We start from the raw sequence: 27,236 nt of genomic DNA, 5'->3' as shown, positions 1-27,236 counted from the left end.
TGAAATATCACAAAGTTATGTGCTGCATTGAAAAACGGCCCTGTGTTTGCTTTATTCCATCTGAAAGCCAAAAAGGTATGGAATACATCAGAAAACAGCCTTGTCTGACTGTTCATTCACATAAGGGTCAAGGAGTTCACATTTTAACCCGACACATGTTTGTTTTCCCTTTCATGTTTTCTGAAACACTGCAAATGAAAGAAAACTGCTTAGTTTGTTCTTTTCTCCCGTGTCAAATCAAAGAACCCTGTGCAGAGGGTCTCCACTCCCTCCGTGTCTGTGGATCAATTACAAATGCAAACCCATTCAAGAAGGATAAATCAACAGAATCCCCTGACTTACAAAACCGTATTTCAAACATTAGATGGAATACGGCTTGCACACGTGTGAAATTTAAAAGCCACCGCGGAAGGGTAGCTTTGCTTGCACAGAATTGTCAGTGAATAGGTTGGGAAGCTGTTAAGCCATGTATATTATGTTTTTCCCCCACAAGACTTCAATCAACTTGGCAGAGGCTCAGGAATACCAGTAAAACCAGATTGGCCCAGGCAGGAAAAACTCAATTGGAAGTCTTGCCTCCCCTGGAAGCCACACTTACAAGTGAACTATTTCTGCAATAACATAGGAGGTGGCTGAGGTCATGATAATTACCTGTTCTGCCAGGCTAGAAGGCAGCACTAGCAGAGAAGCCCAGTGGGGCTAGTGTTTGACCGAGAAGTGCGAGTTCCTCCAGCACCCACTCCAGCACCCACTCTGAAGGACAAACTGACAAACTTCAAAGGGGCAATAAAAGTCTTTTGTTGTGAGCTGAGCCAGGGGGAGACAGTTTGCAGTGTGGAATGAAGAAGCGCCCCCCATTTGTGACAGATCAAATTGACATTAAAGGACTGATGCCTTTTAGGCATTTTTCCCAGCACTCAGAATAAGAAAAGAATGTTGTTGTATGCTATTTTTCCATGCAATTTTCAGGTGGATGGTAAGAGACTAAGTACATGTTTCTGGCTAATGTATAATGTATAAATGGGACAAAGAGGAAAATTGGTGGGCCGATGGGAAATGAGATTATGAACATGTCTAATTATTTGCAGAATTGTCACTATTATGCATTTCATGGAAAGGGAGAAAATGTGCCAAAGGGCTCCGTTACCTCGCACGTAGTTGGCGATCGGACTAATTCCCTGTGGTCCACTGAAACCGCCTATTTACTTCTTATGGCGGTGCCTAGTATAAGTTTGAAGGTATGATGCATGCTGGCTGTCCAGAATCCTAAACCAAGACTTACTTTGTAAGTAGCAAACAACCCCAGTCCTAAAGTGCACAAACCCTCCTTTTTGTAACATTGCATCCCATTGAAAATCTCATTGAAATCCAGATTGAAAATTCCATTGAAAGTCCCAAATTGCCAATATTATCCATTCACCTTCCCATGAAAGAATTTGTTTAACTTGTGTCTGTTAGCATATTCCCTGTGATAAATCTCTCAGTTGCCTGTATAAATCCTTAGCATTATTTTCAAGTAAATCAATGAATTCCCCTATCTGGAAATTCACGGTGTAAGTTGGTTAAAATTCAAAATTAACCCCCTTGTGCTTAGTGTCTTTCTTTAACAACTATAGTCTTTATAATATAGTCTCTAAGAAGTAGTCGGCTTGTCACTAAAAACCGAATTTGCCCATCTCTTGTGTGCATTAACCCAAGAACTCTTCACCTGCATCTGTTCCATTTAAACCCGAACTGTAGTCCCATTGAAACCCAAACTGCAGTCCCATTAAGAGCAATCCCTGTTGTCTAGAATCCTACCTGCATGTGTCCTTGTCCTTGTCTTTGTCCTTAAAAAACGATTTCCGATTTTGACAGCTAAGCCCCTTTCCTTAGCTGCCTGTCATCACAAATCCTGTGTAAAATACATTTCCATTGTCGTGTGTATTTTCTTTTGCATTTACTTTCTTCCCCTAAATCGATGTTCCTACCTTGTTTCCACGTTGTTCTGTGTGCGGATTAGTGGTCTATCAGCGACCTTATCTCCACAAGTGTAGCAACACGAATTTCCCTCCATTCTGTTCCGCAGCCGTGTGCACAATAAGCCAAATCCAATTCTGAGGTTTTGCTCCAAAAACGGATTTTCACTTTCTTTTCCGGGTTCACTTCTTGGGGTGGTGGGCTGTATTCCAAATCTGATTTTTTCTCTCTTTATCCTGACTCCTTGCCATTGACTTCCATTCAAAGGAAATTAAGTTAGCTAATGTTTCGGGCGAATGTTGCAGGGGGGAGTGCGAAACCCTAGTGCTATTCATTGAATTAAAGTTATTTTTCCTGTTTTGCCGTTAAAGATTCATGTGAACTGGGATAGGATTTTGCACTAATTGTTCCGTAGTAATCATTGCATTTGTATTACCCCAACATTTGTGGCTATTGTAAATTGTTTTAATATTTTGTCTTTTCCATGAAATAATAAATACATATCTCATTGATGCACACCGGCCTGGTTCCTGGTCCAGTGTGACACAGGGTGTTTGTGAAGGTTGGGTGTGTGACGGGTTGGGGGTCTACTCAAATAACGAACCTGTGGTTTATTAAAGATAAGAAGCATTTTTATTGTGCGCCACATTCATTGTCAGGGGAAGGAGTCCCTGACTGCGGTGTGCCGTGTTCTAAAACCGTGACAATGGAAAGCTGCAGCTGTGACCATATCGCATGAGATGTAGATGTAGATGTAGAGAGTTGCATTTTGATTGAGAAATATTGGACTGCTGTGATTTGAAGGTTGTTAGAAAATGCTGGACTGCTAACCCAATGAGTTAAGTGCTTTCCTGTGACATGAGTCTAGCCATCAAAATATCAACAAGGCTCTCTCAGACCTTAATCCTTACGAGCATGGTAGGTTACACCTTATGGCTTCTGAGTGGAACTCATCTGGGATTAAGCACTATACAAACATTTGTGAATAAATACTCTGGCTGTTGCAAACTCTGGCTTCTGGAAGCAACCAGAGTCCAGCAAAGCCCTATTCTTGTCAATGGTTGCAAAAAGGTTTGCGGTCAAAGTACCAGTGCCTGAAGAAATTGAGGAACATGGGCCGATGCAGATTGCCTTCAGATTTCCATTATATAAAGATCAGGCACACAACCACACAGCAGAGTGAGAGTGGGCCAATCCAAGCATCAAGCACACATATAGACACGGCAGACCTGCAAATTAGAATGTTCTGTCATCTTGAAGACTCCACTCGCCCTGGAAGGATAGAACCAGAGGGGAAAATGCATCATCTCCGCTCACGGTTTTAGGTGGATTTTAGGATTCTGGCCAGGATTCTGGGGGCATCTTTAGAGGTTGCAAAGCCATGCCTAGCAGGAGTCATGATGTCCTACTAGTGACCAGGCAACATGCAGGACCTGGTACATACAATTCACCCGAAATGCAGCCTGCACTTCCCTACAGAGCTGCACATGTTGATGCACAGAAAGCCTTCAACAGAGTTAGCTGGGAATTCATTTCATACGCACTTGGAATTGGGTTTTAAATGCTTCAACCTTAATGAGGTTCTGCAATTCTACAGCCACGAGGGTATTGGTAAATGGGTAGACATTCCTTCTGACATGGTTGGCCTCCATTTACCATGCTCTTCAACTTGGTGAATGCAACCCTGCTATTGTCCAACGGAACTCTTGCAGGCATCATGGCGTAGTGGCTGGACAGATGATGCTAAAGACCCTCCTGTATGTGTGCAACTTGCTAATTCCCCCTGACTTATTTGTCCCTAACCCGTTCCTACTCTTGAGGAGTTTGAAAGTTATTATAGTTAAACAAAAAAACACATTTCTCCTATATGCAAGACCTGCTTTAGAGCCCTTTCCGTTGGCTCGGTCATGACCACCTGAAAGGAGCAAATTCAATCCACTCTCAACATCGCAGAACAATTGTTACAAATAGCTTTGGGTATTGCACAGTGGCGCAAGCTAAATCTCGCACAACGGGAGCAGATAGGTATGATTAATAAGGTCCCCTTGGCCCAATGTTTGTACATTTTTGGCATGTTAACCCTTACATTAAGATGCAGGAACACTTCTAACTCAGAGCAGAGGGTCACCGGCTTGCACTTGTACGGTGAAGATGGCAACATCCGTGTTGCCGGTTCGAGGTGCATAAAGTGGGACATTTGTAACAGGAGGTTGAAGATGTCAGCGAGAAGAAGGTTCTTTGGTCTGTTGTAAACACTCAATGAATTCTGAAAAGGAGTGGCTGTGCAGGTGGCTTGGGTCCCCCAGATGTGAAACAAGATCATCAGGACTTTAAGCGAATATCTTCACGCGACTGGCTCTCCCCTCTGCCGCCCAACTGGCCCTATCTTGAATGGTCCAAAGTGTCCAGAGCAAGACTTCAATCTGCTCTTTGCTAGACTTTAAGGGCCAGGTTGCAAATCCTTTCTATCGGTGGTAAATAGCGCTCATGTAGTACGAGCGGGTGACACATCAATGAACGAGAAGTGTCTGTTACATTTATAGGATGTAAGCGAGGAACAAAGTCCTCAGCTGGCCACAATGGAGAAACCAATGGCGCGTGTGGTATTAAGCAATAAAACCAATCTGGCCTGGTAATGTCCCGGGCACAAGTTAACAATGGGCTCCGGCATTGTTACCACCCATTCGAGCCCACCAGGTCAGATTTATATTACTATTAGCACCCTGGGTTTTCAATCCGAAACCCTGGGGTACAGACAGCAATGTAATTTTGTTTGAATAAACGGGATGCAGTAGTGCATCCCGTTCATTCAAACAAAATACTCACCAAAGATGGCCACCTTGGGGATGAAAGGTGGGACTCCATGCCTCTTCCATTTCCATGGCGGCCGGTGGGGACGCAGAGCAGCAGTGGCAGGGGCGCTACCACCGAAGGAATCAGATAAGCGGGGTTATGGGATGGGAAGGGACCAGAGACCGGGTGAGTAGAGTCGGGGGTGTGGAACATGGCAGGGCGGGAGAGGAGGCTTCAGGTTGTTTGGAACGCAGGCTTTGATTGTGGGATTCAGCGCGCATCCAAGCAACTCGATTAGTTGCCACCCACGCCCCGGGAGCGAATAGAAGATTTCTGCTCTCATTTGAAAACTAATATTCTAAACCACATCGCTGATAGTGACAGACCAAACAACCTTCTTATCGCTGACATGTTCAAACTCCTGTTAGGAATGCACAACTTTATACACAGCAAACTAGCAACACAGATGTCGGCATCTTCACTGTACAAGTTGATATGCACGTGTAAAATCACTGACGCGGACTGGAAAACAAAATATCCTCCATCCTAATACGAAAGTATACTAGAGGTTTGCAAGGTATTGTATCATTTGTCCACAATATTAACCCCCGCTGGTGATGTATGATGGTGGTCGGACTCCTGCTGGTCCTGCAATAGGGGTAAGGGCTATACAGCACACAAGCTTTCGTTTAGTGGAAGAGTCTTTTTTCGGTCCAATGTCCTTCACTGAGTATTTAGTACTGTCTGTCAGTACCGCAGTCCCCACTCGTTAGAGACCTTGGTCATTAAATAAAGGATATGTTTGCACAGAGGCACCATAGCAGTAATAAGGCAAGTCCTGAAAAACCAGAGCAGTAATAGCAGACCACAACCAGATGCCAGGATTCAGGGCCTGCCAGTCCTATTGACGAGGGAGAAGATGCCTAGAAGGCAATAGAGGATTCATATCAATTGCTGTTTTCCTCTTTGGCCTCTAGGTGCAAGACAGTCCTGGAGGGGCTCCTCCTGCACATTATGACACCCAGCTGGGAACAGTGCATTGCCAACTGTAACCTGCACTGCCCATAACTCGAACAGCCTCTTCCTCCTCCACCATCACACTCACTTGCTCCCTCTGTAGAATCTTCTTCCCATAGATTCCAGTGGGGTGTTTTGGTTTATTACTGCTCTGCTTCTCATGGAATGGGGACATGCACTGCACTGTTTTTGGGGAAGAGGAGGGGGCAGTTTATTTCAGTCTTATATCCATCTCTCTTAGCAGAGCTCCCCTCAGTAAATGCACCAGATCTTGAGAGTAGAGTATTCCAATTGTGACCGACCAATGAGAATCATCGGCCAGATTTTCTTAGCGTTCGATCAAAGCTCAAACAAACTTTGCAGTGCAGTACTTCTGTCCAGACTAAAGTTGTATTTTTAGCCAGGCTAATAATATACACCCACAATTCCACTTATGTTGAACATATCATCCATTATTTACAGTTGGAGGAAAATTACTAGCACTGCAGTTACATTGTTATTATGTTTAATTCGCAAAAGGATTCCATATTTCCATAGTAACTCGTTTATAGTAAATAAGCATCGCAGGAGGTTTTGTACTTTTCTATCTGGGGTAAACCATGGGTCATGGGTATTCCAAGTTTCTGAGAATACCAAGATTCAAAATTCAGCAGATCTCTGAAGATCCCGTTAGAATTCATAGTCTCACTCACAAAAGGAGTGTCTTCGATAATCATCTTGCATCGCACATAACAGACATTTCATATTTGGTTCAGGTGGACCTGCTCACTCTGCAGACATGAACGTGTGGACAGACTCCGTGCTGCAATAGTTTCAGCTGCACGCCGATGAATACACAGGAAAATGTGCGTGCAAATGGCGACTGCAGAATCTACACTACAGCATTGAGCCACGTGAATCTTCCATCATCACAGGACATCTCTATGTTCCCCATTTTAATACAACCATCAGTAAGTATGTGTGGATGTGCCCAGCTTCTATATAAAACATGATCCGTCAGAGCGCCAAGGGACAATGCAGGTGACAGTGGGCGGAAAAAGAACCTTCAACATAACATAACATATCATATCATGCATGCCCAGAGCTCATGTTTGAAAATCCCCTTTTCATCAGCAAGGGGGCCAATGTTTGCATGATGTTAACCCTTCACGTGAAAAGAATATCCAGTACACGGCTGCGGGTACTGCATGCAGAAAGAAATATAAGGATATGCTATTTCCACGCGTATTATTTATTTATTTGTAGTTCTTATATAGCGCTGCGCTACTCGCCGGTAGGCCTCAAAGCGCATAAGATTATGAGGCCGTTGTGTAAAAAATGAGCCACCGTGCTCTCGTTTCTTTCTAATTGTGGAAGGACTCTTGAAGAGAACGGCAGCGGAGACAGATGAACGCGGCCTCGGGTCCTGCGTGAGAGGGTTATGCCCAGAAAGAGATTCCTCGGCCAGTGTTGCCACCTCCTCAGTCCGGAAAGTAGCTAGAGGCTGTCCTAAAAGTAGCTAAATGACATCACCGCCTGATTTGCATAATCTCGCAGCATTCTCGTGCCTCTCGCGGCCGGACGGGAGCATCAGTGACATGACGTGACTTGTTGTGCTGGAGCCTGGCTACAACGACGGGGGCATTGATTGGGGGTACTCCTATTGTTTTGTTGACATACACCCTTTTCTATTGGTTTGGAAACTTGCAAGTCTCCAAACCAATAGAAAAATGTGTACGTCTTCAAACCAATGAAAGTAGCTAGATTAGTCGCTAGTCACTTTCCATTAAGTCGCTAGGGGACTGCCGTTTGTCGCTAAATATAGCGACAAAGTCGCTAAATTGGCAACACTGTCCTCGGCTGCCGAGAAAGCCTTGCCGCCCTAGAAGCGTGCATTACGATCAGCGCCTGGCCTTGCAGCAATTCCCCAAGACTGCTGTTCGACCTCAGGTAACGGGCGGTTCTCAGGGAAGGATTATCCGGGCAAGCCTGGCGAATTCACTGCATCCAATAGAAGTCGTGTTTAACAAATGCATGCCCCCATCCCACCATCTTGGGTTCAGGCAAACCGGGCCACACCTGCAAACAGGGTTGCTGCCCATTTCTGTACCTTGCCAATAGCCAGAACCAAATTCATTTGTAAATAAAAGGTCAACCACGAAGCTGATGCAAAATATATTTCTCTTTTTTTGTGCATTTATAGCAGCGCACCAAACCCGCAGGCAAAAGGGTTGTAGCTACACCAAGTGGAAAGTGAAGTTCTTAGAGTACTAGCCTCGCATTCAGATTCAACATGCAGGTGGTGGTTTAAGCCTAATCTGGCAACATGAAGGACAAAGCTATGGTAAATGCACAGTCTGGCAAAGCCACGCCTCATGGTACGGGGGCTACATCAGGTATACATATACATGAGAGACGAAGTTAAGGTAAATGCAGAGTCAGGTAAAGCCATGCCTCATGGTACGGGGGCTACATCATGTATACATGTACATGAGGGACACAGGGTAAACGCACAGTCGGGCAAAGCCACACCTCATGGTACGGGGCTACATCAGGTATACATCTATACGAGGGACAAAGTTAGGGTAAATGCACAGTCGGGCAAAGCCACGCCTCATGGTACAGGGCTACATCAGGTATACATCTACATGAGGGACAAAGTTAGGGTCAATACAGTCAGGCAAAGCCACGCCTCATGGTACGGGAGCTACATCAGGTATGCATCTACATGAGGGACAAAGTTAGGGTTAATGCAGTCAGGCAAAGCCACGCCTCATGGTACAGGGGCTACATCAGGTATACATTTACATGAAATACAAAGTTAGGGTAAATGCAAAGTCTGGCAAAGCCATGCCTCCTGGCACAAGGGCTACATCAGATATACATGAGGGACACAATTAGGGTAAATGCATGGTCTGGCAAAGGCACAGCTCATTGTATGGGGGCTAAATCAGGTATGCAGGCAAAGCGTGAGGTAAGGATAAGGTACGTCCTTAGGTAGGATGCAGTTAACATTGGTAAACAGCAGAATGCAACAGAAAGACCGGATTAGAGCCATATACAGCAAATAGCAGCATGAGGTCAGCTGAACTCTTGAAAGCCAATCATCACGTCACACTCCACCGCCAAGCCATGTTTAACTCCCAAGGCAGGCGAGTGTGTGCCCTATTATTATTTTAATTATGGATGTCAGTGAAGATATATCAATTAACTTTCTTTGTTGCTATACAGTATAGGTTTCGCATTAACAATGGGACCTCACTCCATTTGTTGTAGGTCCTGGAAAAGATAGGAACGCACACAGCAATAATGCCAGACAGGTCAGTACTAGGCGACTTCCTTATTATAATCTGTCCAAGTGAGCTGGACATTGTCCGTGTGGAACATATCATTAAGCACCTATACCTGTTATTGTTACAGGTCACACTGTACCTAGAAAACACGGGGAACATTTAGCTTCAAATGCCCTGAAGAAGGATACAGATTCCGAAACGGGTTGGCTACAAGTTGTTTTGTTGGAAACAATGATTGGAGTGTATTTGGACATTGTGAATACAGTAGAAACTGTGTTGTACACAAATAGGTCCACATGATGCTGACATTTATAGTGATATGTAAGGCTTTTGGTATTTACTATTGAATTGTATGTTTTTTCATCATTTATTTGTTTATAAAGCTCGCAAAGCCCAAAAGCAACTAGGCCCTGATACAAACTTAAGAAAGTGTTTACAGGTTATAGAGCTTAATTGTTCATTGTTGGAATGATTGAAGTATTATTTGTATTTAATGTTACATTATGAAATGACTGTCACGTGGGAGTTGTTTCTCTTCCAAATGTTTTTTCTTCTCAGTATTATTTCATTGAAGGTTTAAGGGTGTACCTAAACATCCCTCCAGGATTCAAATTGTTTTCGTTTGAAATTTACAATTTGAACTCTTAGTCTATGCTATACATTATCTAAACACTGGGTTGTCTCACAAGATATTGAATCAATTAAATATTGGGTGGAGGCGAGTTTTACACTTTCACTGCATAGGAAATTACATATACATTTCATACAGAGCTTTAGCTCGACAAGAGTGCAAGAAGGAGCTCCTGTTGGCAACAACAGGCGTTGGCGTTTGGATGTTTATATTGAAAGTCTCTGGTGGCATAGAGACTTTACCTTCCTGCAGCAGAAGTTGCAGAAGTTACATCTATATAAATACATGTAGAAACAGAGACGTTACCTTCCTGCAGCAGAAGTTGCAGAAGTTACATCTATATAAATACATGTAGAAACAGAGACGTTACATTCCTGCAGCAGAAGTTGCAGAAGTTACATCTATATAAATACATGAACACACATAGAGACTTTACCTTCCTGCACCAGAAGTTACATCTATATAAATACATGTACACACAGAGAGACTTTACCTTCCTGCAGCAGAAGTTACATCTATATAAATACATGTACACACAGAGAGTCTTTACCTTCCTGCAGCAGAAGTTACATCTATATAAATACATGTACACACAGAGAGACTTTACCTTCCTGCAGCAGAAGTTACATCTATATAAATACATGTACACACAGAGAGACTTTACCTTCCTGCAGCAGAAGTTACATCTATATAAATACATGTACACACAGAGACTTTAAGTTTGTATATCAGGATTCTAAATTGTACCAACAGAAACTAGTTTATTAAATTAGGTTGTGCCCCTCTATTTTCTCCCATATCAAAGGTCCAAGTAGAATCCATGTGCAGTATCTGCCAAGGAGGTGGCTTTAAATATGATGTGTACACAATCTGGAGGAGCCTCCCTCCTCAAACAGAGGGCTGCTCCAGGTACGTGGGCAAGCAAGCTGGGTAGGGCATTTTGCACACAGATTTGGAGTATTAAGAGGATGCTGATAAGGGTAAAAGGACATCATGGCAAATCTCTAGCTACAATGCATAAGTGCGAGTACTAGCCATTCTTTCAACTGCAGTTAGCACCGTTCCTTTAATCATCAAGTCTATGCTACTTCTTCCCAAATCTTGCTCTTCTTTCCCTGACTATCTTCACACTTCCATCTCCCAGGGCCACCTGCTATTTAGCTCTGGGTGCTCTCTTCATCCATACATCTTAATTCATCAAAAACTGAAATCATCCCTTTGTCTGTTGCTTCACCTCTTGAATGTCTCTCTGCCCCTCTTTATATTCTTCCCACCAAATGCCTCTACCCTTCTTATTGCACTCATAATCTTGATGACCCTTCACTCTCATTCACTTTTCACTCATCGCTTGCAATTCACAAGTACTTACTGTTTGTTAAATCAGCACTTTTCTCACCTTTTCTATTACTAAAACTCTTTTTCTTACACCTACTTTCATCACCTTGACTACAGCTAGTCACTTTTTCTTGCACACTAACATTAACAGTAAGCCTACCGGGTCAAACTATTCCGTCAACCAGAGACAGGATTAGTCATTAACACTCAAGAGTCAACAATCACCATAATATAAAACCCAGAACAAAAAGAACGACGAGGAGGAGCTGAATGTTATAAGACCGTTTTATGAATCCAATACAAAGAAAATAAAGAGTATCTGAATGCTATGGAATTTATTGTTCGCAAAAGAACTTTCTGAAACTAATTTGAAGACCCAAGGAGATTGCTGTTTGGAAAATAGACTTTTGCCATCCTACCTAGCAGATAAGATAGCTCAGCGGGTTGAGTACTTGTTGCAATCTGTGTGTGATCTGCAAGTCGCAGGTTTGAATCCCAGCAAGGCCAACTCATCCTTTCATCCTTCTGAAATCGATGAAAGAGTAGCATCTTCGGTTGGGATGATGGACCTCTTTCACCAGGAATCCCCTTGTGGCCTCTTCAGAGTTCCGGGTAAAAACCCCTGCAAGGTATCTTGTCACAAAAAAAAGTCTTTATTCAACTTTACAACTTCAAAGCAAGGGCCATTAAAGGGGCCCAGGTCCGTTATCCCCCCCCCCGGTTTTGCCCGTGGCATGGGTACATAAGGCCATTAGCACCCCAGGTTAACAAAGCGGCAACCAGAGGTGCTAAATAAATAAATAAAACGATTTTCCTTCCTACAACCAGACGCTGTGCAGAAGGAAAATCCTTGACCAACATTGCCACCATGCAAAGGGAAGGAGGGGCCGTGGGAAGCTGAGAGGAAGGTGCGGCTGTGGCAGCGAGGGCCGCCGCAGCCAAAATAAGGTCAATGGCGGGGGTGCGGGTTAGTAAAGAAAAACAAAATGGGAACGGAGGGTGGGGGGAGATGGCAGCAGGGGGAGCCGGCCGTCAGGCGGCGTCGAATGCGGGTTTTCACCGGCGGTTCAAGCCCGCATTCCTAGCCACCTGATTGGCTGGCTCCACCACCCAGGGTGAAAATGGACGGAGGGTTTATGGAACAATTGCACACCTGCAAACACTATTTGCAGGTGTGTGAATGCCTCGTGCATTTGTTAAACATGTGCGTCAGTGCAGTTGCACTGGTGATAATGCCAATGGAGCATCGGCAAACCGTGTTTGCGCATGTGCAATGGCACCACACACCCACCCTAAGAGTTTAAGGATATTTCAATCTGTCTCATGGAAAAACTTCAGCATAAAAACGTATCCATGGCTGTTCTCTGAATAAATCGCTTGTTTCGTGATTGGCACACGCATCTTAACAATGCATGAAACGCCAATAGAAGTCAAGTTGTTAAAACATGAAAAACGCGGGCTACTTGAAGACGCTAGAGAGAACCATCCGGCAGCAGCTTTGGGCATTACCTGGAACAGGCGACCAGGAGTAAGACTCACCTGGGAGGTCTTGCGAGTGACAGAAGAAGTGCCGACTCACCAAAGTGCACCACAGAAGGTCATTTGCAGCTAAAGCCATCACACATTGTGAGAGACACTGGGCAGAACTTAACGTTGGCCCCGAAAGAAGGAATCCTTGTTTGTTCGGAAATTGACTATGTATTTCCATAAGTCAACACGGGATTCCGTTGCTGCGCTCCCCAACCATATGCGACCTTCCTTGCCACAACATTGTGACAAGACTTTGCAAAAAACGAGAACGCAATCAAAAAGGGAACGCTTACATAAGACAAGACGAAAGCGTTTTATGTTGGAAATAGAATGCCCGCTTAAAGCGCCGATAACCCGTGACTTTGAGGATCATTAACATGTGCGGATCTCCATTTCCTGATCGGCTGCCTTGTCATTTCAGCGGAATAGCACCATTGCAAGGAGAGTGCTTCGGTTTTTTAGCAGATGCAATGTCCAGATGTCACCGCGGTCCAATAGTGTCAAAGATAACTTGAGGGCTGTGGGGGGGGGGGGGGGGAGGGGGGCTGAGGAATCGGGGCAGTGAGATTTCACTTTGCAAGTAATTATAATTCCTGCTTCCTGAGATGTGTCTCGCCTGCTCATTACTTCTCCGTCCGCTTTGCATGAGACCCTTATTTACATTTCAGATTGCATTTTTCATGAAACGCTCAGATCTATCAGAAGCGAGAGGACTGAAATAATGAGGAGATATTTTAATAAACGCGCCGGGGCCCGGCATTACTTCCGTGTCATAAAGAAAGGCTTCTTCTGTAGTGACGGATCGCTCTTTCTGCCTCCGAACAGAAGCGGGGGCGGGGGGGGGGGGGGGTTGAAAGATGAAACTGATGAACTTTTAGCGGCCATTTGTCTTTAGGAGACAATTAAGAGCGGGAAAGATCAGCCGGATTATCATGGCGCGATCCGTCTCCGGGACCGCGGTTTGGTAACTTGCTTTAATGCGCCGCCTTTCTTCCCGTCCAAAGGCGACGCGCCGCCTTTCTGGCTCAAGGGGAGCCAAGAGGCTGGCCATCATTATTCAGGAGCACACGTCAATCCAGCCCGGCTTTTTTCTCAGTTTCTAAAGCACTGAGGCACAATAATTTGTGACAGATTCTTTTACTGTAAGGTACAAAGAATACACAGAATAAAACATCCTGCAGAAGCCCGGGCCTCTGATCAGTGGCCCCCGTGCCTGGGAAACAGTCCACGTAAAAACAAGCCGCCAGAGTTTAGAGGAATTAGAGGAGAATCCGAATAAGAAAGGCATCTCGCCGCTGGTGTAACGGGGGCCCGTTGCCTCCAGAGTAAGCGAAACGTGGTGGTTTTGTATAATCCTGCTCCAACAAATCAAACGATTAACCCTTCCCTTCTTGCACAGTAACGTACAAGGACCTGGACGACGCATCAAGTGAGTAGCCAAACCAATACTAGTGAGATCCAGAAGCGTAGGCCGGGTGGGGCCTGAGCAGGCAAGGCCCACCCAAAATCTGTAAATGCCCACTCAGCAGCACTGTGTGGCCCTTTACAGATGTTAATGTCACTGATGCAGGCCCAACTACATTAGCTTCAGGCCCCACTAGTTAGACAATCCTGGCAACGCCTCTGGTAAGGTCCAGCGTAATGGTGCACATCAAACCTTCACAACGGGCACAATTGATGATACGTCTTAATGGTAAGATCTGGGCATCATAGCTAGTCCTAGGAATTTCCCAAAATTGGGGCGGGATTTACTAAATACCTAGCTTATAGAGAGTGGGTAATACAATCAATGTGAAACTACCAGTCATGAAAAGGTACTTGCTCCCTCAGTACTCCACTTGGGCACGGCTCACCATATCTTACTCACTGGAGATATAGGTCATGTGTGACTACCACATGAGTGCTTCATGCATCAAAAACCTATACAAGTTGTAGTTCTTTAAAAAGGAGGGGAAGAAACACAGCAGACGTGGGCCCTGCCGATCTATCACTCATCCCAGACCTTAAAAGGAAATGAAATTGAAGCAAGCTATACACTACACACAAACCAAAAACTCATCACACCTTGCTCGGATGGCACCACAGCCAAAAATGAGTCATATTTCACTGCAATGAAGTCACAAACATGCACGCCACACACGTGCCTTACTTCATTGCCGATTGGGTCCCTCCTCACACTGCTGAATCCTCTCAGCAGCCCAGGCCACACTAAAACAGGAAGTGATATCCCTCTTAGAGGAAGGGACCCTACATGTCTTCCAAGACTGCTGAAATGGGTTGAAAGACACTCAGTCACCATATACAATTTGATATGGTATTTATCAGCCAAGGGCAAACCTTCCACCTCGGGACTAACAGTCATATAACAGACACCTCAAGCTTAGCTCTCCCTGTCTATTAGATAAGACTCTTAACTGCGTGGAAATATTCCACCCAGGGGTTCACCCATCTACCATTCAATATATTGAATGACAGCAAAAATAAAACAACTCTTCATTCTTTCATAAATACTTGCATGTGCATTTACAAAATGGTTCCGACATCAACGATGGAAGCTTTTGGCACCCACTGCTCCACAATGTTTTTTTTTTAAACCCGCTGATAAGCCTGGCTGAAAGTTGGACTGTTGGTCGTATTTCCAAATCTGCAAGAGTGTACTGCATGCCTTTAGCACCAAGTACGAATGCCACAAGTAACTCCCGTTTTAATCTCCATTTGTTGAGGTTGGAAACAGATGAATCTGTTTTTTCCTTCTCAAAACTACACGGAATCGAGTTTTACATACAGAATTGCCTAAAAAAGTACAGGACCTTCGTTTGCTACTTTGGCCCCATTGCAACCTGAAATTCAGCAACTCCTGATCAAGAAACTGGGCTCATTGGGCCTCATTATAATGTTGGCGGATACGGTATGAACGGTGCCGGTAAGGCACAGGCACCGTGCCTGACAGCCCACCAGGTCTGGCCTGGCGGGCTGTGCAGCACCCGCGAGCATAACTCGTAATTGCATCGGCACCGTTATAAACGGTGCCGGTGCAACCATGCTCCTGACCCCCATTCTGACCTATGGGACAGAACGGGGATCGGGAGCCTGGTAACACCGCCACCCGCGAATGGGCAATTACCGGCCCATTCAACTCGTAATGGGCCGGTTGTTGCCCAATCGTGGGTGGCGGTGCCGGTATCGAGTTTGGCGCTAGCAGTGCCTGTAAAACAGGCACGGCTACCGCCAAACTCGTAATGAAGCCCATTGTCTTGAAAACATTCAGAAAGAAAAGAAAACGAAAATCTTCGGATTCCTTGAAAGATTCTCTCGCTAAAGAGGGAAAACTGAAAATGTTCTAAGGATATACCAAAGAAGAAGCTGTAATATGTTGCAAGTCTTTCAATGCATGTAGAAACCAGCACCACCTTCAGGGTATGAAATCCTGGCAAGTATCTCCAACCTGGAGTGCAATCGTTGGCCTTTGCAGCATTTTCTGACTTATGTTGCTGGATCAGAGAGGGAAGTCTGGTGATTGGTCAGGCAATGTGCTGCTGGTATAGGAATCCCCCCCCCCAGAGGCATTCTGTAAATCAGTGGAACATGTCAAACCAAGCATTCGCTACTACAGAGTGATGGTTGTAAGGTTTTACATGAATCATAACCACTGGCATTGCTCTGGGCACCCTCAACACTGCTTCAGCCTGCTGTGTCATTACATAAGAGATTAAACCATATGCAAATCATACTTGGACTCACCCCCAAAAAAGGACAGCCGAGCCAAACTGGAACTTGTGCAAAACTGAAGTGTAATGGATGAACGGCTTTAAATGAATCCTAACCAGTGGCGCAACCCTCCAAAGCATTGTATCCCAGTCTGCTGTGACATTACAGAACAGGGAAAATGCACTAAAATCTGGCTTGGCCCTCCACCACAGGAGCCCGTCCAGATGGACCACTGGGACCATAAGCAACCCCAGTGGGCACTGGTCAACATCAGTTCTGCACCCACGCCAGAGTATAGTGTTCCCACATAGGGCACCTTGTGCAAAACTGAAGCATTTTATTCACAAGAGTTTTATTTAAGAGTGAAGTCAGTATACATGCAGTATGGCTCTCCACCCAAGAAAAAAGTAACCTCAAATCGGCCTCCATCATTCACAAATGCTTAAACAACCAAGCCCCTCGCTATCTAACAGAATGATTTATCAGAAAAAACTCCATTAGAGCGACAAGAACAGTCAGCCCCAACTGTCTTCTAGTGCCCAGATTTAAACTGACCACTATTGGAGGGTCCAGCTTCCCAGTTAGGGCAGCTCATTTGTGGAATTCCCTACCTCACACACTTAGATCTGACCAAACGTTTAACAAATTCAGAAAGAATACAATTAAATGGCTCAGTGGGAATGATACGTAACCCACATTCTCCTAACGTACCAACCTACCCCTGCCTGCATGTAATGTATGTCTGCTATAGATTTGCCAATATATAAACGTCAGCTAAAAGATGACATGTTGTCTACATATGCATGCCGTTGTACGTGTACTATACTGTTTTACCCTCATCCTGTTGCGCCGAAGAAAGTTGTTTTTACCTTTTGCTTTGTAACTTGTAACTTCTGTAACTAAGCTGTAAGCCCTCTTTTCACCTGCGCCCCGATACCTCTGGGTCTGGTGCATACAATAAATAAACAAACATGCCATTGACATAAATACATCACAATAAAGCTACTAAGATGTGCTCCAAGTTAATGTCTCCAATTACTGCAGTCAGTTTACAGCCTGCTACTCCGTTCTAGCATGCCCTACTATTCTCCATTAAATAAACACACTGTAATGTCACCCCCTACCTTCATAATGTTTAGTTCTGCCAACAAGGGTCTGTCTGTTTCACTTATATCAATAGTGTCTTGGGAGCTAAGGCCTAACTTTCAGGGTGACGACCATGGGGCTATTGTCCACAGAATGGCACATGACTCGTGACAATGGAAGTAGAGGGAAAAGCTTTGTTATCAAGTACCCTTCGAGACTTAAAGATACCCGATAACATTTTTCTGGATCACAGAACGTGGATTTTTGGATTTGGTTGAATAAGAATTTTTTAATTTCCATCTAAATACTATCCACAATCCTTTCTTAAAATGTATCATCCTTCATCCTATCATCAGGAATGTTGCTAATGCCTAGAACAGGTGCAATTTAAGAGAGCATTCCATACAGGAGAGTGCAGTCTAACAATGCTTTTGCTGTAGTGAGTTTCTGCGATTTCCTAGGCTACAGTTAAACACATCGGCTAGTGGAGGGGTGTGCCTGCCTACTCCAACCACGGCCCCCGAAAAAATCTTGAAGTGGGATTTCACTTTTTTTTGGTTTCTTTTATGTATTTAATTTGTCGATGTGTCAGGAAGCAAAAAGAATTCCCATTTCCAATCAGGATATTCTTTAGGAAAGTCAAATATATTTAACTCCAAAAGACATGGTTTTAAAATCAATACTTCTTTGCACCTAATAAGATATACATATGAAAAATACCTGATCATAAAGTTACTCTTCAGATCTGACAGTAAAAACATATCCACATAGTTTTGTTGGTGGAAGGAGAGGGGAAAGCTGATGCGAGTCCATTGTTTCTTATTTTATTTTGCTGGGAGTATTTTTAATCTATCTGTTTTTGTTGGCAGAATTGGTTTGTTTTTAGGTAAAAGTAGCTGGAATGCTGCTTATCTGCGAGGTTGACCAAAGGTTTTGGCTCTGAACCTCGACTTATCCGCAGGGAGATTATTTGTGGGTCCAAGTCTGATTATAACAGAGACTGGCCTTGGACACTGAATGAGGGGCTGATGGTGGGCCAGGAAGTGAAAAAGGTACCTGGAGCAGGGAGACGTGGCAGTGCACTGCTGCAGCGGTACCACGTGGTCTGCTGCAGCAGGTGAAAGGTCACTTTAGGCAGAGTATTTTGGATCAACCGCAGCTTCTCTTTACATTCTCAAGGCATAATATAGACTATTTAGCCTTTTGGCACATTTGTTTTTAACGAATTGTTGGAAACAACTGTGGAGATGGTCAAACATTTGCTACAGAGCAGACATTCCTATCAACTGAAACAAAGACGATATGACCACATAAATAGAGCCTTGCTGCTGTAGAAGTGTTAAACATAAACATACAGGTATGAAATGTGAAAATAATTCAACATGGTTCATTTTATTTAGTCATTTTTACAACAGGCTCAGCTGACCAGCCATGAAAGATTTGTCATTTTCAATCATACCAATGATACATAAGGCGCTATAGAAATGCAAAATAACATAACATAGAACATATCCTACTGGCACGAAAAATCAAGTTTTATTCGATAGGAAGAGTGCCTGCCATGATGCGAAAACACAGCAGACTGCTAATTTAGTTAATCCATGCCACTCGAGGGTTATTACCACAACACAGCGCACAGCTTTTGCAGGATTTCGTTTCTCCAGATTCACAAAATAAGTGAAATGACGATGAAAGGAAAACAAATATTCCCACAGACTCGAACTCTTTTTTCATGAAAGAAAGAGGTTTGTTTAAATTGACAAACTGGAAGGTTGCGTGCACTGATGTGGCGATCTCTCCACAGAAAGGCAATTCTTGATCAACGATCGAACTGTCCCAATTTCTGCCAAGTGGTCAATGCGCAACCCACACATTTTGCTTGGCTCAAAGTCAAACGTTTACAACCCCTTAAAAAAAATCAATGTCAATGTGCCTATTTCAGCGGGGGAAAAGACAATAGCATGCTCACTCCTGCGAAAGACATGCCATGAACCAAAAATACAAAGTAAAATACATATCGCAAACCTGGTCACTGTAGTCCTCGGGGAACTGCCGCCGCACCTCCGGATCTGTAAATAATTGACAGATCGTATTAATTGGCGTTGGATTAGGGAGCAGGCAGAGAATCAGTCATTAATATTTGATTACAAGATGATAGCAGCCCTGGCGTGAGATCCAAGGGGGGGCAGCCGAGGAAGCCATGTTGATAAGTGCAAGAAAGCGCTCTTCAAGGCTTTCCTCGCGCCCTCTTCCCGGATGGCGTAAAAAGGCTGAACACGACCCAATGCCACGGTTAACATTTGGATAATATCAAGCCCCACATTAAATGGCCTTCAAAAGGTCACTGGGCTTTGTTGCCATAAGACAGTGAGAACTACATGGACTTAATCCTTACTTCAAACGTAAGCAGGTCCTGACCTTGCGCTCTCCCTAAATTGACACAGCGATGGAAAACTATCCATAGAACAGATTGAGCATTTCAGGTGCAATTGTATGTAAACTGATCCAAATTGTACATTTGAACAAATTGATTTTTTAAATGTTCACCAGCGATCACCCTCCACCACCCCCAGCACTATGACAGGGATGTGCAACTCTAAACTAGTGAGACAACCTTAGCATGAACCTAGAGGAAGGTATTGCAATAGGAAGCCATAAGTTCAATAGATTTTGACTAAATATGCACCAATGTGCACAGTACTGGTTAGATGTTATTTGAGGGTGCTGCTATGCCGAATTGTCAATTTTCCCGCTGCATTCAAGGATGTATAATCCTTACCTTCCTTCATTGACGCGTCTACATACAATGGCTCAATAAACTAATAAGGACGAGTCACCGTACTCGGTGAGTCACAGGCTAAAGGTGTCCCACGTAACCAGCTGCTCCACTGGAGACATGGCCAAAACCTTTTTTTCATACAGTGGATCCTTTCATGGAACACCACACAGTGGAATGGAAAGCACCCAGAGAAACTTCAAACAATTATGGCCGATTCAAAACTTTCCATACCGAGTCTTTAAGTCAAGGTATGTGACATCCAACTTTTATCTATGAACCACTGGACCATCGGCACCTCACAGGTTAGATTTGGAGGGGGATTGTATGTACCCTGCTACCGATTTATTATTTTTGAATCCTTCATGTTCTAGCATGCCCTAATTCTGGTGGCATGTTTTACCCTGGGGGCAGTGTTACACAGGGGCCAGAGAGCATTTTTGATGGCCAACCTTTATGGGATACTGGGAGTTTTAGCAGACTGAGGCTGGGGATGGCTGTGCTTCCGGAGGAAAGAGTAACGGGGCTGATTAATCAGTGTCTTACACGCCAAAGGGATGGCTCGCATCTACACTCACATTTAGAGTCGCCTGACGGTGGCCCGACTGCTGCAGAATTTAAGGTAGAAAGAGATTTTGAGGTTTTTCTGCTGACTGAGAGGTGAGTGCCAAGAAGGATCTTTCAGTGGGCCATTGGAGGACAATGGGAGACTGGGGTGTTCCCTTAAGGACATCAGAGATGCCTGCTCATGGCTCTGGGGTACTGGGACAATGCCTTTGTGAAGGAGCAGTACGAGGCAGCGAACGCGTCCATTCGTTCAGATAGGACTTGCATTTGCCTATATAGAATGCCATGTCTCATAATGGGCATCAGGGATTTGGAGGAAGACGGCATTTTCATCAGGGACTTGGGGTATGTGGTTCCAGGGCTACGGACCTGGGAGACCTCATTGGCTTTGGCATGAGGCCCGGCGGGCTGGAGCAGATTGTAGGCTCTGGATCTAGACCACCACGGCACAGGTTGAACGCAAGGGGTGCAGAGATGTTGGAGCTCCCAGCTGTTTTTTTGGGGCCACTCACTGGATAAAGGAGGCTGAGGTGCTTTGAAGGCAACTTGAAGCACGGTTAATCAATCTTTTAGAAGGCGCTTAATACAGAGGTGAGAGTCTCCAAGCATAGGATCGGGATTTGAACCTGTGTTGCTCTGCGTTGTCTTACTTCCAAGACAAACGCGTTGCCCCTGAGCTATCCTCCCAACGCCACGCGGTTCTCTCCTTTGGGTTGGAGCACAGCGGGGAGGGGAGTGGTGGATGACTGGAGAGTGCCGGGGTGGGGGCACTGTGTAGTACTCTCTTGCATTCAGTGCCTGTAAGCTGATGTTTCTCTAGCAGGCAAGTACATCTGCACAGTACCTTCTTGTAGCTAGGTGCTAGTTGATGTCTTTGTTAGTATTCTAGTGCTGGGGCAGTTATGAAAACCTATTCACACCCGGGGATGGGTGCTCAGCCAATCAGATGGGTGGAAATGCAGGCGAGAACACACTGTGTACCACCCATGTTTTCCCAACCGCCCGAGCACCTTCCCCAGGTGCCACTGTCTTGATTGTGGGGAGGCAACAGAGAGCCCTCTCGGTTGCCTCCCCACACCAACCAAGAAGTCCCCTTCCTCTTCCCCCCTCCCTTCTGATTTACTTGCTGGACCAGAGATTTCTGCTCTGGTAGCCGTGCTCAGTCCTGTCCTTGGCACCCGCCATAGATATAGAAAGAGGAATTGCGTCCCTTTTCTATTTGCTTTAGCGGGGGCCATCTTTTTTTTTCCTGAGCGATTGGACTTGTGCAATACGTGCAGGGCCAGTCTCCCATGAGAAAATAAATCATAAACTATTATGGACAGAGTCTCGGCGTGCGAATACCAATCCCACACCCTTGTCGGGGGTATGGACCCTAAGCTCTTGCTTTACTCAGGCTTGATTAGGCTCAGGCTGGCAGGCCATTACCGGCCATATATGGCCCCTTACACAGAGGTGCTTGCTACACTGTTGGACATGTTCAGGTCAGTTCAGCTTGGCACAATGGTGTGCCTTGCTCTTTGTGCTCAGTTCTAGGGGGGCATGCTGGGTTCAGTGTTGGGGGGGTGGGAAAGCACAGCGACAAGTTAGGGGCTGGGAAGATGGGCATTCATGTTAGCACCTTCGGGGCTTGGGGACATCCCTCGTATTCCTGCCCTTCATGTTTTCAGGAATCTGAATGTATGCGGCATGGGGGTAAAGAGGGGGCATGATTTGTGGTGCCGAGGGACATGGCAGACCGGTGCCAAAGACTCAAAATGGTAGAGCTTGAGGCATTCATTATACTTGGAAGAATCATTGATTCAGGGTCTGGAGACACATGCGGGGCTGGGGGGGGGGGGACTTCAACACCACGTGCTTGATTGTGGGCATTTATTCACCGGATGTTTCTCGATCAACAATGTCTCATTGTAGGATTAGAAGTGTAACATGGAAGTCAAGGAGCACCATATTGGGGGCGGGGCAGGTTCAAGTGTGTCTTGCAGAGTTTTGGTGTTTTTGAAAAGGCAAAGTACAGGTCTGATGCCGGAGTGCCTCGGAGACTAGACATTTGTCTCGTTCAATAGAGCCAATCAGCTATAGTTCTTCGAGTGTCAAATCTATATTTAAAGGTATGCATCCACTTACATATGATTAACAGGGTCTAATGGCGTGGCCTCCCTTTAGAAGTGGTTGTAAACTAACTCAGGAGTGTGGAGAAAATAAAGAAATCCCTCATAAGAAAAAAACAATATGCACTCTTTAAGGAGCCGGTTGCGCAGCGTGGTTCGCAGAAGAGAAAAGTCACAGATAATACCAGGGACAAGCCACAGCTTTTCAAAGATGTGTGGAAGAGCCATCTGGCATATATGGCTAAAGTGTACTTGCAAGCTTTTTACAAAAGACCATGTTAATGTTGATAGTTTGAGAGTTCTACTTTATTGTGATCTATTTTAGTGGATGGACCTCGAGAAAGACGGAATATGGAAAAGTGGCATGCCTGTGGACCTTCACCTAGCACCCCTTTCTTCTGCCCTGCCACCATGTGGGCGAACAGTTCATGGGCTAGTCCCTGTGCATCACTTCCACTAACTATTACTCTTGCCGCTCGGCCATCAGAAGCGATCCACCGACCTGCACATGCAGAGCGATATAACGCGACACCATTAGCAACATGGCTGCTCCTGTGACTCCAGAAGAACGGGCACAGGCAGAGGAGTAACTTTGCTGAAAAAGTTGGGGGGGACATGACATCTGAAGAAAAGTTGCCCCAGCCAAATGAATGGGGACAAAATGGTGTGCCATGAAATTTGGGGGGGACACACACCCCTGTCCCCCCCTAAATTACGCCCATGCACAGGGCTTCTTCTCTGGCCACTGAAACCCACCGGAACGAAGGGGCAATAGGGCTTCAGGCAGTAGTAGCTGAAAGTAACGTATGCCCCGGGCATCAGCTTTAAAGACAGTAGATTCCCACCCATGTAGCTCTAGGTCTCGGCATCCGTTTACGATTCACAGTGGAAGGAAGAACCATTTAAGACGGCTGAAGCTTCCTCATATCTCGGTTCAAGCTACGGCTCTCAGACCTAGAGAAATTCATTATTTAGGACAAGGGGTGCCCCTTGCACAGTACAATAAGTATGATGGTGGATTCGTACTCAGGAGGTGCCCGCCTACACGGAAGGCCCACCATAAATGTATGTTTGATCCCGATGAGATGCAACATTCTCCATCTTCCTAATGGACCCAAGATTTCAGAGTGACACCTATCTCCAGGTGAAGATGGGGAGTATTTATAACAAGAAGGCTACTTGCAAACAATATAGTCCCTTGAAGCCTGGTGACTGAATCCAGAATGCTCGCCTCAAATCATGGATGAAGGCGAATGGATAAACAGATTATGAAAGTCAGTTAATACTGCCCTATCAGGATCCCAAAAATAGCAAATATGATGGTGGTTTTGCCCAAGTCTTATTCAAACCATCCTTCAGCACCCAACAAAGAGGTTTCAGGGGAATGACCCGTCGACAGGTGAGTTCACAACGTTTCCCATCCACGGCTAGGGCGCTAAGTGAATTTGAAGATTGTATAATCACATACGAAGATGCGACATACACATGGATTACACATGACAGCCACCTTTATTCCATACAAACGAAAGCTGCAAATCCGATAGGAATGCTCCAGCCTCCCCTTCAACCAGCCTCCTGGTATTTGAACAAGTTTCCCAAACTAGCCGCAACAACAAAAAGTCTGCAATCACACTCCCTCTGCTTCCATAACCCGATAGTCACATCTTTGTTAAAGCAACTTTATGTCACTATGTTCATCTTGTAAAGGTGCCAATGGAGTTATGAATAACTTAATCAGAAACCTGATATTTGTGACTGATTTCCCCACCCCCTCGATTATGGCCTTCTTATAATCATATCAAGTCAGTTTATTAGAAGAGAACGAATATTTATTTTCCTAGGTAAATTTCTGAGTGGATTGAAAATCCCAATTAAAATAATGTGGAGTTAAGCACCCGTTCCAGGGGCTGGAACGGGTGTTAACAGGCCAGCGACCCAAATTAAAAGCCCAGGCAAAGAGAGCGCTTTTAACGAGGGATCCAGGATGTTAACATCCATTCCAGCCCTTGAAACGGGTGCTTAACGCCATTAGCAACCCGGGTTACCAAAGAAGTAACCCAGGATGCTAAATTGTTTTAAAAAATCAAGAATTTCATTCATTGAACGGGATGCGTGAGGCGTGAGCCCCTCTTCCCTTTCCATGGTGGCCGGGGAAGCAACAACAAACTGGTATGTGGGGGTGGAAAAGGGCAGCAAATAAAAACAGAGGGTCGGGGGAAGATGGCGGCAGGGGGAGCCGGCCATCAGGCTGCATGGTATGCAGGCTTTCACCGGCGGTTCAAGCCTGCGTTTCTAGCCGCCTCATTGGCTGGCTCCCTCTGCCAGGGTGCTAATTTAAGTTAGGTGAAGATTGGTTCATGTTGAGTGCAATAAACAAACAGACGCTTAAGGGTTTATGCAAGGAATTTATCCAATTCGTTCTTGAGCAATGAGGTGTGTTGTTTGGAAAAGTTATAAATATATCACTTGCCTCCATGTACTCAATAAATCAAGACTTACCTAAATATTTGTATGGAGAATAAGCACTGTTAGATACGGTTCGACATTAATAGGAGCTATTCAGATCCTGTCTGTAGCCTGTAGCCTCGCAGAGTCTGGATAGCTTGACACTACAGTTACCAGGATCCTTCTAAGTGGTGCAAATCAAAATGGGTTATGGGTGGAAGGTTTGGAATGAATCCTAACCAGTGGCATTGTTCTGGGCAACCCTCCAGACCATCGTTCTTGAGCCTGCCAAAACAAAAGGGGAAAGACCATATGCAAATCATGCTTGGTGCCACCCCAAAAGGGGCAGGCCAACCCAAACTGCTAGGTCATATTCCTTCTGCACAAGACCACAAGCAACCCCAGACATGATTCAGACTCATTGGGTGTCATCAGCGAGAAGCAGCTTGGGACTTTATACCCATCCCACTCGGGGTAACTTATGCAAAACAAAAGAGGTGATGGCTGGAAGGTTTGGAATAAATCCTAACCACTGGCATTGCTCTAGGCAAACCTCCAGACCATCGTTCTTCGTCTGCCAAGCCATTACAGAAGGGAAATACCATATACAAATCAGGCTTGCTCCCACTCCAAAAGGGGTGCTCCAGCAAGGAACTGCTAGGTCACATACCATCTGCACGGGACCACAAGTATCGCTGGAAATGTTTCGGCCTCATTGGGTATCAACAGTGAGGAGTAGCTTCTGTCCCCAGGCCCAGCAGGCTCAAACCCACATCTGGGCATACCCATTTCAAAACCTTCCACCCCTCACTTTTTTGGTTGTAGTTTTTCTCCCTGTGTGAGAGGGGGTGTGCCCAGCCGTGGGTCCCTTGCTCGCTGCGCCATAGGGGACCAAGCTGCAAGTCACTGATGAGGCCTAACAAGAGCGAAATATGCCTGGGATTGCTTGTGTTTCTGTGCAGAGGGGACCTGACCTAGCAGTTTGGACTGGGATGCTCCCATTGGTGGCAGTACCTGACTGATTTGAATATGGCTGGACCCCTTTTGCAATGGCACAGACTGGCTAAAAAACAGTGATGTGGAATTTTGCCCAGAGCAATGCCAGTGGTTCAGATTAATTCAAAACCTTCCACCCTTCATGTTTTTGGTTATCCTTCTAACTGTTGACATAGAAGCATACATATGGGTGTTTGGGAATTTGCACAAAAGAGAATTACGAAACATCTAGAAGACATTTAAACCATAGTGGGTTGTATGTAAGGAACAAAAGAATATAACTGGCCTCTGACGTGGAAGTTACATTTTCTACTCACTATGTACTTGCTCTTTTCCCCTGAGCTAACTCCTGCTTACTCAGTGATGGATACCCAGGAGCTGCTTGGAGCTCCTGCTCAACAAATCCTTATTTCAACACGTGCGCCTTTCTATATTATGTACTGACATGGATGAAAGCATACCATCAATCTTCCACCAATGAAAGGCTAGTGAACCATAGAGGTCGACATTTGTGCCAATGACGTATTACGAGATGTAGGGACTAGAGGTGCACAACACTGAAGGACGAGACTGATCAGAACATCTTCTACATTCCAATGAATTTAAACTGATGCTTACTTTGGTTTAAAGTATTTCCAAGTTAAAAGGAGGAGCAGAGGAATCAGGGGACCGGAGTGGAAAGGGGGAGCATAGGAAAACTAGGAGCAGGAAGCAGATACTGCGTTAGATGGATCAAAAGGAATGTGAAAAAAGGAATAAGTGATCTGGTAGTGGACCCAATTGCTCGACAGACATTAAAAAACGTTAAATAGCTTCGTGTCATCTTGGATCTTACGAAAGCAGCGCTGTCAGGAGGTATAGGTTGAAATTATCGAATCTAATGGTTCGCATGAACCATTAGTTCGAAAAATGCTACCACCAAAGGTTCGAACACCAAAAGTTTGAACCTTTGGTGGTAGCATTTTCAGGTAAGTATAACCAAAAAAAAAAAGACTGCGGCAGTGCAGGGT

General features: G+C 45.0%; 1 protein-coding gene across 4 annotated transcripts in view; it reads right to left on the bottom strand.

The window, feature by feature from the left end:
• Positions 1-27,236, bottom strand: part of DENND1A (DENN domain containing 1A) — a 2,718,319-nt gene that overhangs the window by 2,345,424 nt on the left and 345,659 nt on the right. For all 4 annotated transcript variants that reach the window (XM_069609457.1, XM_069609459.1, XM_069609458.1 and 1 more), the window contains exon 3: positions 19,357-19,400. In XM_069609457.1, the coding sequence (XP_069465558.1) occupies positions 19,357-19,400 (44 nt within the window). The remainder of the gene's footprint in view (positions 1-19,356; positions 19,401-27,236) is intronic.

The sequence above is a fragment of the Ambystoma mexicanum genome, chromosome 8, assembly GCF_040938575.1.
Source record: "Ambystoma mexicanum isolate Mex_15411 chromosome 8, UKY_AmexF1_1, whole genome shotgun sequence".
In the NCBI taxonomy this organism is placed as follows: Eukaryota; Metazoa; Chordata; class Amphibia; order Caudata; family Ambystomatidae; genus Ambystoma; species Ambystoma mexicanum.
Note: the sequence above shows the minus strand (reverse complement) of the source record. Positions and strands in the feature narration are given on the sequence as shown.